The sequence below is a fragment of the Apteryx mantelli genome, chromosome 4, assembly GCF_036417845.1.
Source record: "Apteryx mantelli isolate bAptMan1 chromosome 4, bAptMan1.hap1, whole genome shotgun sequence".
Lineage (NCBI taxonomy): Eukaryota > Metazoa > Chordata > Aves > Apterygiformes > Apterygidae > Apteryx > Apteryx mantelli.
The window spans coordinates 18625719-18639095 of NC_089981.1; the positions used below are offsets into that span (position 1 = coordinate 18625719).

Below are 13377 nucleotides of genomic sequence, written 5' to 3' on the forward strand. Positions count from 1 at the left end.
ACTTCCCCCCCCAAAAAAAATTTGTTATAGAATTGCTCTTTTAACAAGTTTAGCATTAAATTAAAATAATTTCCTTCAAGCTTTTATGAGGGAATCTAACATTTTAGTGGCATAGATCTAACTTTTCCATTCATTCTTCTGAAATAAAAGGAAGCTTACCGGTCCCAGACATCCAGTGGATCATCTCCAGAGTAAAACCGTATTTCTGATTCAAATTCTCTAGAAAAGATATTATCCAATCAATAAAGACATTTGTAAAACTATAAAAGTGTCTCCTGCTGTGTAAACTAAGACCTCCACTCATACTACCTTGTAGGTCCACAATAAAAAAAGTTAGGTTATCATATATTTAGACATGATCTTATACTGTGACCCAAAGAATCAAAAAAAAAAAAATAAACATTTGCACCCTTCATCAGGATGGAAGTGGTAGAAAAATTACTTACAAATATTTTACAAAAACAGAGACATTGGCACAACCTTTCCAAAGCATACTTCAAAGAATTTCTATTCCAAAGTTTATACGATCTCCCTTGACAGAATTCTTGTTCTGTTTTGAAAAGTTTTTAGCAAATGGAAAGATCGCAAAGAAAAATTTCATTTTTCCATGAAACATCCTTTATTTATGTTAAGGAGGAGATTAGATTACACAGGATGATGGAAAATGCTTGATCAGACAGCTACAGAACTGCACTGCAGAGCACAGTGAAGACATTAAGTGGCCACACTGACAGTCACCATCTGGTCTCTTTGGTCAATTCCCATACATCATTCCATCTTTGCAACATGATGACTTCTCCCTCAGACATCACAATATTAGGAAGTATTTAGCTCTGGAGAAATAACCTGCTTCAACAGATTACTGTATGAAAGACTCTGCTCTCCCTTTCAGTGGTTTTACTTGACAGATTACCACTGGGAAGTTAAAAAAACAAAACACCAACCACCTTCCTCCCTGTAACCTTATTTCTCTTAATGAGTACATTTAAAAGCACAATAAAATCTCCTTAGTGTTTGCAGTTTAAATGCTCCATTGCTAACCTACAAATAGAATTATCCATGGCACTAGTATTCTCTCTGTACAGCATGCATAGCAATTAGTCTTAAAATATCTGTAGTGTGATGCCAGCATAGACACCAGTTACTAAAATTCTTGCTCTTCTGTTCTCTTTTGTTTATGCTCATGAGATTAGTAGAGATAAAGGAGGTATAGGAAAATTGATAAGAAGGCAGGAAGGGGGAAGAAGGTGTCCAAACGTTGCTCACTGTTTTTTGAGTTGAACAGCAGTGTGGATGGAGGTCTCCTGCTGAGCCAGGGCTTCCTGCAAGGTGGACATGACCCGTCCCTGCCTGAGGGGCTGCACATTTTCTTTGCTCAGCTCCCACTCATCGTTCCACTCCTGTGACATGACAAACTCTCCCTTAAACTCTGTGTTAATGAAGAAACAATAGAGCAAATACACAATTCATTAGGCAGGGTACTAACTTGAAACCCGACAGATCTGGGCTTAATTAGCTGATCCACCACACACTTCCCATGTAGCCTTAAGCAATCATTTAGGCCCCAACTTTTAGAGAAAATCAGGTGTTTGATCCCCTTTCATGGAAAACATATGAAACAAGAGCTAAGAACCTCTTTATAGGCAAGAATCTCGGACAGATGATCTTAGCAGGAGGAGCTGCGACACAATAAGGCGTTTCCTTCCCCACCGCCTGTTCCCTTCCGCCCCCCTCGCTGAGGCGGATCGGCGGTGATCTCCTGCCGAAGGGAGGCTCAGCAGCCCCGTTAGCCGGGCCGGGACTCCTGGCTCCTCACCTGCCGGAGGGAGCTAGCAGCACAGGAGAGACTCGACCCTTGTCTCCCTGCGGCCAGGCTGCGACCGGAGGGGATGAGGAGACACAGGACGAAAGGAGAAGGGGCTGTTTGCTAGACGGTTCCAGAGCGGCTTGCAGAAAAGCGCTCTCGGATCTCAGGGTCGAGCATGGCGGCTTCTCCCCAGGATGCACACCCCCTGCCCCTTTCCTCCACGCCGAGATGAGGGGTCCCGTGCCCTCTCGGCAGCGGAGGGAAAAATTAGGCGTCCTTCAGCCCGTGTTGCCCCGCCACAACCCACATCCACACGCAACCAAGTGCGGCGGTACCGCCCGACCCAGCCCCGCACTCACACAGCGCAGCAGTCCGTGGGGAACGCGCTAGCACCGCAACAGCCACAGCCTTACCTCAGCCACCTTCGAAATTCAAACTTCAACCGCCTCCAGCTTCCTCCCCATTGGCCAATGCGTTCAGCGCCCCCTTGCCGATTGGCTGCACCGTGGGCCGGCGCTGCATGATGGGAGCTGTAGTTTCCCTCCGGCGGCTCTCGCCGCTGGCCCGGGCGCTGGCGGCACCTCCGCGGGGCGCAGCCTCCTGGCGGGTCCGCCCGAGGCGGGCGGGAGGCTGCGCAGCGCCGCACCCTCTCTCCTGCGGTTGACGTGTTTGTCCTACAACAAAATATGTAATGCATGTGGAAAGACATATAAATCCAGGCATAACATCAGGCATAAAATGGTCTCTTAACTTTTTCGGCGGTTCCATTAAAGTTTATCGTGCAAGTGTTTATCTCAATTTATCCCGGTTACCACCAAGGTGAGAATCAGAAGTTAAGTCTCTGTCATTCATCACAACAACCTCTCTGTGCAGTATTTAATATAAATTAGATGTTTTACGCTATTGTGGGAGTGAATGGCCTGCATACAAATTGGCGCAGGCCTGCTGAGGCTCTTACGACGACAGCACAACTGAATTTTCAATGTCTAAGGTTCTGTCCAGGAATGAAAACTCAGATATGTCCAGAGCAATGACCCAAGTCTCCTTGTCATCCTTTTTGGGCTCCTCCATGAGTCTGGGAAGAAACAGATAGAGGACAACACATAACATGATAACTTGAGCTTTCTGTTTCCAAAAAAACCATCTATTTTAACATGATAGATAATAGCATTAACCCAACTTCATTAGTATTCTACTCCCAAGGGACAACATAGGATGCTTCAGGAAAATGATACCATGCAATAAGTCAAAGACTTTTTTTTGCAGAGTTAACACTGTTGCATGCAAAAGAAACCAGCAAAGGTTTAGCCTTAGATGGTGCTTCATAATACTCAGAAACCAGGAAACCCCATTTAGTGCTGAGAATTTCATGAGAGTACAACTACCTTTTCAGCCTTTCCTTTGATATACTACAGGAACACTCCAAGACCTTCATCTCATGGAGTTTCAGAGAGGAGTAACCTATATTATAACTGTTTCCCAAGCTTGACTACATTTTCTAAGCTATTTGAAGAGCAAAAGGTAAAGTTTGAAAGCAGAGTTCTTGAGCAGCTCATGGGGAGAAGGTAAGACACATTGAGATATAACATGTTCAGACTGAAGTGTTTCAGATGTCCTGTAATGCTAATGTTATTGCATAGATCTGAATTTCAATCCTTGCACCTACATTTTTCTGCAGAGCTTTCATATAGTGAGTATTGCCTCTGTTGATATGAGTAGATCTTGTATATCAGGTTGTCCCGTTAGCATGTGTTTATAAAACTATAGAACCGTCTGGTGTTTATTTGACATTTGAGATTTGGCTGTGTTGAGCCATGAACAGGGGAAAGAGACATTGGAGGGGAGGCTTTAGGAGAAGTACTTCATGCCTTGCACACATGGAGAGAACAGGCAATTTAGAAGAATCCACATTTCCTTCAAGGCAAAAGGGTAACAAAGGGAAAGGCTTCAAGAATAAAGGGTCTCTTTGTTCTTCTTTTCATCCTGCTTCAGCCACTGCCTTTGCTATCTCTAAACAACGTCATCTTTTGGCTGGTTCCCTCTGTTAGAAGCACAAGATGGGACTGTGCTTTCCAAATGCAATTTCCATCTAAGTATTACAACTGGGTCACTGCTCTCTGCAGCTCATTTCTACAACCTCAATTTTAATTATAGTTCTAAATCTGTTCCTTTAAATCTATTTGGCAGACTGCTTTATTTTGTTTTGGTTGATTGGATAAAGTATATATTTATAAAAACTAAAAGGGCATAATTTGCTTTAAGTCTGCTTGATGGAGTTGATTGCTGTTCTTTCAGTTTTCATGTAAAGGTCTGCTGAGGTCACTTTTATTAGGACTAAGCAACCAAGTAATGAAAAAAGAAATTATACAAATCAGAATAAAATTGAAGTGACTTTTTTTTTTTGGGGGGGGGGGGGCACCTTTCAAAGCTAAAGGCACAGTGTCTCCAGGGCAAATCAGGTTAAAACAGGTCTTTTACAATAGTTTATTATTCATTGGGAACTTGTTCTTTGAAGTCAAGTATAATTTTCTCTGGATTATGTGATTGAAGAGAACAGAGTTCATTATTGCTTCAGATATATGGTAGATAGTTCTGCTATGCTGCAGACAAAAAGAACAGGTCTCCAGGTATCTTCCAACATTTCAAAACTAACCCCAGGATTGTCCCAGGCACTCTAATTAACCATGTACCAAAGTTGTTTTTCTATTAGAGGCAAAAAGGGCAAAGGAATGAGGTTTGCTGTCAGCTGTGCCGATGAAGGCTTACTGAAATCAATGGGGTCATTCAGTTATAAACAGGGGGCACTTTCTGACATCTGGGAACTGGTTTTGTTTCTGTTACTCCCTGGATGTAGAATATCTGTATTTTACCTTTTGATTTTTCAAACCCCCTGTTTGTGCCTGCTGATTTGGATTCAGGTTTTACAGTTCGCACTGGCAGCCGAGAAGGGAAGTGACTTCTTTCCTCATTTAGAGGCTGAGGATGAAAATGAAATGGCCATCTCTTTGGTGTATGTTACTCCAGAAGAGGGTGCTCGAAGCTCAGAAACGAGGTGAGCATCTTATCCCTTGGCAGCTGTGTAATTCATATCTGTGAGCATTTCAGCTTCCCTTCAGCCTCCGGCTGTAATTTCAAATTCAGATCTACCATTGTCGCACCGAAACGGCTATTTTCCCCCTGCAGATTTTTTTCACATCTGCCAACATATGTTTTTTTACCGTTTCAGCAAGGGTTAAACTAATGTTGGACCAAACTTCTTCAAATTATGCTCCACGTGGTCATCTTGGATCACAGAGGGTTATTCCAGGCTGGTGCAGGAAAAAGAAACATGGAAACAATTGCACACCTCACATTGCAACATATTTTTCAAAGATTAGAGCTGGCATTACATTAGAAGAAAAAAAGGACTGATCTGAGCCAGATTCCCACATTATATACAATATGTTAGGAGTCACTTTTAAGTCTGTTATACATTTAGAGAATCCAGATTCTTGAATTAATGTTTTTTTCCTGAGGAAGCTATGCAACAGCTTTCACTCCTGTTTCTATGTCCTTTAACTAATATTAATGTGAATCTGTGAGCCAATATTTTGAACCTGTGGAGAAGAACTGCAGTAAGCTGATCAGAGGTTGTGTTTTATTTGTTTGCTTTGGTTTTTAACTCTAACAAATAAGCCTTGAAGACTCCTACTTCTGTGTAATTTGTTCCTTAGCACTTTGCATCCATCAGAGATACTGCTCTAACTGATCTTTGCATGGCTAAAACAGTCAGATAATCAGTAGAGAGAGGCAACCATCCCTGGAAAGGTGATGGAGCAGCTCATCCTGGAAGCCATCTCCAAGCATGTGGAGGACAAGAAGGTGATCAGGAGTAGTCAGCATGGCTTCACCAAGGGGAAATCATGCCTAACCAATCTGATAGCCTTCTATGATGGAATGACTGGCTGGGTAGATGAGGGGAGAGCAGTGGATGTTGTCTACCTAGACTTCAGCAAGGCTTTTGACACTGTCTCCCATAGCATCCTCATAGACAAGCTCAGGAAGTGTGGGTTAGATGAGTGGACAGTGAGGTGGATTGAGAACTGGCTGAATGGCAGAGCTCAGAGAGTTGTGATCAGTGGCACAGAGTCTAGTTGGAGGCCTGTAGCTAGCCGTGTCCCCCAGGGGTCAGTCCTGGCTCCAGTCTTGTTTAACTTCTTCATCAATGACCTGGATGAAGGGACAGAGTGCACCCTCAGCAAGTTTGCTGATGATACCAAACTGGGAGGAGTGGCTGATACGCCAGAGGGCTGTGCTGCCATTCAAAGAGACTTGGACAGGCTGGAGAGGTGGGCAGAGAGGAACCTCCTGAAGTTCAACAAAGGGAAGTGCAGGGTCCTGCACCTGTGGAGGAATAACCCCATGCACCAGTACAGGTTGGGGGTTGACCTGCTGGAAAGCAGCTCTGCGGAGAAGGACCTGGGAGTGCTGGTGGACACCAAGTTAAGCATGAGGCAGCAATGTGCCCTTGTGGCCAAGAAGGCCAATGGTATGCTGGGGTGCATCAGGAAGAGTGTTGCCAGCAGGTCAAGGGAGGTTATTCTCCCCCTCTACTCAGCCCTGGTGAGGCCCCATCTGGAGTACTGCGTCCAGCTCTGGGCTCCCCAGTACAAGAGGGATGTGGCACTACTGGAGCAAGTCCAGCGAAGGGCTACAAAGATGATTAGGGGACTGGAACATCTCTCTTATGAGGAAAGGCTGAGAGAGCTTGGCCTGTTTAGCTTGGAGAAGAGAAGGCTGAGAGGAGATCTTATCAACGTGTACAAGTATCTGAAGGGAGGGTGTCGAGAGGATGGGACCAGACTCTTTTCAGTGGTGCCGAGCGACAGGACGCGAGGAAATGGGCACAAACTGAAACACAGACACTTCCATCTGAACATGAGGAAAAACTTTTTCACTGTGAGGGTGACAGAGCACTGGAACAGGTTGCCCAGAGAGGTGGTGGAGTCTCCTTCTCTGGAGATATTCAAAACGCGCCTGGACGCGATCCTGTGCAATGTGCTCTAGGTGACCCGGCTTGAGCAGGGGGGTTGGACTAGATGATCTCCAGAGGTCCCTTCCAACCTCAGTGATTCTGTGATTCTGTGATCTTCAAAGCCCAAGTCCATGACCAGATTTGGCCTTTTATAGACCTGCATAACAGATATGAAATGATTATCATTCTAAGCTGGTATACAAATAAGAATCAGAACTTGAATGCGGATGGAGTGAAAGATTTCTTAAATCTACCTGCAGTTTCAAACACATTTGAAAGACTTTGGAGTTTAAGAATGAGATTTTAAAGATACTTGTCTGCTCATTTCCCACCAAAAAAATCACTTCAGCTTAAGCAGCTATATGCTTCTCAGTCCTGGACAGAAGAAGGATCTATGCAGAAGCAAGTGCATGAAACTACGTGTGTAAAGTTTACGACTATTTAGTTCCCAGCAGATCTGACAAGTCCATATTAGCACCATCTATTTTAGGTCATTTTATGCAATGTTCTTGATTAATGATATTTTCAAGTTATGGAGGATTATATAACATGATAGCATTTTATCCCATATGTTATGAATTAATTAGATGAAAATACAGATGGATGAATCACTCCATCTCTCTCATATTAAATAATGTTAAAAAACGGAGCGTGTGGGGTTTTTACCTTCTCTTCCATTACTTGTCTTTACAGAGAAATATATTGCAAGGCACAAGCTGGACACTCTGGCTAGGAGGTGTCACCAATAGTCTTTATTTTGCATTCAAAGCAGGATTTTAGCATCCGGAAAGCCTACATCCGCCCAGCTTTGCTAAAAGCCCTACACCTGAGGGGTCAGCAGTGACAGCAGCACCTGCTGACCTGCCTCCCCTCCAGAGCTGTCCATGAGTCTGGTCAGTCTTTGGGTCTGGTCAGTCTTTCCTGCTCGGTGACCTGATTCAGGGCCATGCCCACAGTGGCACTGTCTTCCCATGGATGTCTCACAATCATCTCAGGAGCCCAGAGCTGAGTTTTGGAAGAGGTAAGGTACCTCAGTCCAAAGTTGTCACCCCAAATCTTCCCTTCCCCTCTCACTGGATGGTACTGCTGTGTTGGAGGGGGTTGTTCCCTCGGCAGACGGTGGTGTTTACCCAGCGTTGGGCACCCCTGACTTCACCACCCCAGGATGCCTGATACCCAGTGCTGCCTCCTGCACAGGGACATGGTGCCCTGCAGCTCTGCTCTGTGAGTCCCCAGCACTGCACGCAAGGAGCAGCTCAGGGCTCAGCTCCCACCCTGACACAGGGGATCCCTGTTCTTCCCTTCACAGCCCCAAAGACCCCCCATTCAAGTGCACCAAACACACACAGAGGAGATGAGGGACCCTCACACAAGGCAGCTAAACCCAGCTTTTCCCTTCTCCCTGCAGAGTCCCTTCATCATCATGTCTGTGCAGTGTGGAGCCTCTGTGTGTGGTTCTGTGTGTGCACACTGTTAAGTGCTTGTTTGTGCACCCTGGTGTGTTTGACTGTGCACACACAATGTGTGTGCACTGCGTTTCTGAATACAGGTTTTGTGTGCGTGTGCGCATTAAGCATGCTGCATGTGTTAGTGCGCTGTGTGTGCTTGCTCTGTGGTGCACATGCGTGTATGCACCATGGTGTTTGTGTGTTTTCTGCTCCGAGTGCTCTCTGTGTGTGTCTGTCTGTGCATTGCTGTGTTTGGGCTCCATGTTCATGCACACTGTGGGATGGAGGTGGGGAATGTGAGCAAGCCCCTGTAGCAAGCCCCCACAAGATCCTTCCCAGGTGTTAACAACAGCCCCAGCCCCGGATTTGGTCACAGATGAAGCTGAGGGCCTTCACTTGCAGGCCCAGGGAAATCTGGTCTTCGGGATGCCCTCAGAGCATCCTGCCCTCATATCCCTGATGCTCAACCTGAACTGCTGCTCCCAGAAGCACAGGAGCTGCTGGAGCACCCAGCACTCGCTCAACTGGTGCTGGGGCAGGCTGGCTCCAGCTGCCCACTGGATGCTGGAGGAGAGGCAGAAAGGAGAGCAAGAACAGCCCCACATGCCCAGGGAGTAGAGGTTGGAGCACCTGCAGCCAGGTGCTCTGCCTTCCCAGCGATGGAAAGGTGCTACCTGCCCAGGCTAGAGACACATGGTTGAGCCACTGGAGCGCTGCGAGATGCCTGCCAAGCCCTGCTCCTGCCCTGGCAATGCTCAGAGAGGGGCTGCTGCCAGTCTCTCTGGCAGAGGGGCAGAGTGAAACTCCCAGGGCTTGTGGAAGCGGTCGCTGAGGCACCATTTCCCTCCCGAGCTTGTCCTCTAGTGGAAAGCAGGAAAAGAAATAAGCACTCCTGTGGAAGGGGGATCAGGAGATCCCAGGCGTTGGGTACCTCTGGTTTCTGGCACCTCAGAGCAGGGGACTGCACTAGAGGTCCAGTGGGCCACCCCCTCTGCCTGGGAAGTGCTGGCAGCTGCAGGCAACTGTAGCCTCAGCTTGCAGCATGAGCAGTTCTAGAGGGAGCATTTGCTTGACCCAGCAGCCACGGACGGAGTCCATATAGGGAAGATTTTCCTGCAGTCGGAATAATTAGACTTAAAATTGGCAGGGGGGTGTAGTCTGGTATGAGCAGTATTGTGTCCTTGATCAGTATCAGGAGAGAGAGAGATTATTTAATAACATAAAGGTCTGAAGCAATGCACCAGCTCAAGAACTCTAGAAGAGATCGAGGTCAGAAGGGCAGGTATCATGGATGGATATCATTGGTAGCATATCAGCAGAAGAGCTCATACTCCTAATAGGGAGGTGTTGGGAGTTAGCAGTGGGTCTGTGACTGTCTCATAAATCCCTGAAGCCAGGGGGATTATTGTTCTGCCCGAGTGGGCAGGATCTGCTGTGGGCCTGCTCTTAGGCATAGGAATGGGCAGTCCTCGTTGGTACAACCCCTCTCAGTAGACTCTTGTACGGTCACAGTCTTATGTTTGTGCTGAAACTGCAGAGTAGACTATTCCCCAGACTAATTCTGCAGTAAGAGTAAGGAGGACTACAGGCGTAATGCAGAGAGATGTGAGGGGTTGCTCTTATGAGTGAGAGAGATGAGGGTAGATATGCCATCAGTGGAGATTACCTTGCTGAGTTATGAGGGGCATGTAAAAGGCGTGTGTGGCAGTAATTAAGGCTCTGAATCCTTCATACAGTACCATGAGGCTCAGCTCTTCTGTGCGTGTGACATTTGTCCCCCACTCCAACACCAGGAGCAGAGCAGATGGAGAAGGAAAATCTTTCTGAGGAGATGTGATCACAGGCACTATTTACACAAGGGGTCGGGGAAAGCACATTCAAAGAGAGGAACTTCTCGTCTGGACTAACCTCCACCACCTTATCAGTGCATGCACCTTCCTCCTTTGCTGCTGTTTGTCCTGCACCACGGGAAATGGGGTACAAATCTGGCTCTGCTTTTCCCTGGGTCTTGGGATGTGGGTTGGAATCAGGGACCCTCCCATTTCCTCAGCATTTGGGGCTCTCCTGACACAGAAATCTGCACCACTAAGACGCTCTGGCCAAGTGAGCGTGTTCAGCTGTTAACCGAAAGGCTGGTGTTTCATGCCCACCCAGGAAGAGTCATACATTTGGGAAAGGATTTGAGAGTACAGTGGTGCCTCATGCTCATAAGGCTGCCCATCTTCCTGCCTGCCCAACAGAGAGGGTTTTAAGGGATCACGGTCAGCAGGAGATCGATACTGGGGAACATCAAAAAGAGCGTCTCCCTCAAAATGCTGAGGTCCTACATGGACACCTTTCTAAGGACTGTCACCCACCCTTGGTTTGAATCTGATACTGCTCCAGGCACCCATCATGACACCCTAAGCCCTCCCCTGTGTCCCCAGAGGGGTGGATTCCCCTGGGGAGGTGCACTGGGTTTGGTCTCAGACAGGTAACATAGGGGTTATGAGCAGAGAGCGGCTCAGAGAGGAAGTGCCTGAATATGAGCAGCACCTCTGGGCCCAGTGTATGCTATGGAGGAGCCCTATCTACAGCCACCTGCGGGAGAGGCCCCAGTATTTTCAGGGGAAGATGAGGTGCTGATGTCCCCAAATCCCTGGGAGTAGACTATTCCTTTTTGGAGGAAGTGGCTCCTTTTGCCTACGCTTGTGCTGTTGCCCTTGCAGGCAGTGCTACCCACTGCGTGGACCTAGGTGTCCAGGTCTGACCCAAGCACCAGCCATCTTTGTGCCTCAGCAGTGTTTCAGCCACACAGCCTGCAAGTCCCACTTTTTGCTTTGGCTTGGGGCTGGCCATGGGAGCCTTCAACACCCTCCTTTCAGCCATGGAGGTGCCAGGATTTGGCTCCTTCCCTTCCCCAGCTCTGTTGCAGTTACCAGTAGGAGAAAGTCCCAGTTCCCCAGCAGGCCAGCCAGGCCCTTGGTGCCCAAGGCAAGTGTGACTGAACTCCAAGTCAGATTCAGCTTTCAGACAATTTATCTAACCGTTTAAACTGATTGTGGTTTTGTTTTCCAAGGAAAACCCTGTAATTCATGCACTCATGCTACAAATCGTAATTAGGTCCTGCAAACCAACACTGTCTTTGCGTGAGGCTGTTATCCAAAAAGATGGGAAGTTCAGCAAAACCTTCCTGCTGACAGGACACCCCAGTTCACAGCAAGGCCCTGAGGGAAGGCTGGAGCTGAACGAGGGGCTGGCAGAAACACCGCCGCTCTCTGCCAGCTCGTTCCTGTTGTGTTGAATTAAAGCAAGGTGCCTTTGCTGCCCATGTGATGGCGCCATCTGAACACACTTTTTTTCCTTCCGACTACTGCTGTGTAACATTTGTCCTAACAGGCACTAAGTTCTGTTTTGTTTTTTTTTTCTACGACTTTTGCAATAACTGGAACATAAGAGTTTGCGAGGGGAACAGATTGAGCAGCTGGGTCTGTAGAAGAACAGACTGCCAACTGGGAGCCTGGCACATGAGTGGCACCCTGACGGAGAGGATGGGATTTCAAATGTGCGCCAACGGAGGGAAGCCGGAGCAGCAGCAGCAGCAGTCAGGAACAGTTTGCAGACTGAGGGTGCCTGGCTTCAAACAGCATGCCAACACATAAGGTCAAAAAGCACCAACAAGAGGACGGCGAAGCACCAGCAGATGAGTACAGATTGCCAATCGAGGGAGCTCGTAATTCAGTGTGCCGACACACGTGCCCAGAAGCCCAGACCGTGCATCAGCAGAGGGAAGCCGAAGTGCCTACGGTGTGCCACTGGACAAGAACAGACCACAAACGACATGCCAACAGGGGGGAATGGAGCAGCTATGCTGTGTTAGCTTACAGGAACATATCAGAAACCAAGAGGGCCTGAAATTTGGGTATCACACCAATGCAGGTGGCCAGAGGCACATACCACACTGGAGAGGTGCAGAGGATGAACAGAACGCCACAGCGAGGGCCAGACTCCGACCAGTGGATTGCCTGGGCATGCAAAAGCAACCCAGGGCACGCATACAGAGGGATGCAGGAGCAACATGCCAATAACAGGATCCCTTGGTGCACCAGTGCAGGTGATCCACATGCCAATGGAGCATGAATGTCACCCCAGCTGAAAGAAAGGTGTCTGGCCCTGGAGGAAAGCTGGGGCATAGAAGGTGAACCAGCAAAGGAGACCCAGAAAGCCAATGGCACACCACTGGAGAGGAATGGATCTTGAACACAAGCCAACAGAAGGAAGCCAAAGCATCAGTGGCATGCCAACAGTGGGAATATGGATCATATATTGAGGGAGACTGCACCTCAAATGATGCACTGATGCAGAAGGCCAGGAGCAGAAAAAGTCACCAACAAAGAGCAACAGAGCTTAAACAAGTCACCAGGAGGGAAAAGAGCAGTTACAGCTGTGGGCAAATGCTTGGCCTGGCACAAAGCCCTCCAAACCCGGAACACCTCTGTAACTCTGCAGCCGCAGTCCTCGCAGTCCCCACGCATGCAATCCTCCATCACTGGCATCCACAACTGCTCCTCCAGCACCTGGGTAGGTGGAAGAGCATCTTCTCCTGCCTGGACTTTGCGGGCCTAGGTTTGCCCAGCTTTGAGCAAGGTGATTTCTGCTCCAGCACACTAACTGGGTGGCTCTAAGGGAGTTGTGCATGCATGCATGTGTGTGTGTGAGTCTGTTACTGTGGTGGTATCACATTTGGTGATGGCTGGTGGGGCAAAATTCACTGTGCTGCTATAGATACCAGACCTGCATTCCCTGGCCGCACATATCCAGCCGCACCAGGACTGATCTGTGCCTACCTCATGCCCCTTGCTCTCTGTAAACACATCAGTTTGTGTCAGCCTCTCTCTCAGAAAGATTTTTCTCGGTTCATTAAAGGCAGGAGGGATCTGGCAATCAGCAGTTCTCCTTCCTGATGCTAGTCAGTCACTTATCAAGCTGTTAGACCTTAAAACAGTTCAAGGGCTCCTTATAAACAAATTGAGGCAAGAATGGCCAGTTACAACCTACATAACAGAGCTGTGAATAAAAATAAGTGGGTTATGATAAACGCTGGTCCATGTTGCAGAAAACTGGGTCAA

At 47.7% G+C, this 13377-nt stretch overlaps 1 protein-coding gene across 8 annotated transcripts in view; it reads right to left on the minus strand.

Annotated features, from left to right (window-relative positions):
* The window catches only part of BUB1B (BUB1 mitotic checkpoint serine/threonine kinase B), a 29796-nt gene extending 27580 nt beyond the window's left edge, over positions 1-2216 (minus strand). For 6 of the 8 annotated variants that reach the window (XM_067295826.1, XM_067295825.1, XM_067295824.1 and 3 more), the window contains exons 1-3: positions 2167-2216; positions 1267-1429; positions 160-219 (exon numbers count right to left, since the gene is read on the minus strand). In XM_067295826.1, coding sequence (XP_067151927.1) covers positions 160-219; positions 1267-1409 — 203 coding nt within the window. In that variant the 5' untranslated portion in view covers positions 1410-1429; positions 2167-2216. Of the gene's footprint in view, positions 1-159; positions 220-1266; positions 1430-1816; positions 1842-2166 lie in introns of those variants that run through there. The other 2 variants (XM_067295823.1, XM_067295820.1) reach the window with 2 other exon arrangements.
* Positions 2217-13377: the final 11161 nt, after the last annotated feature.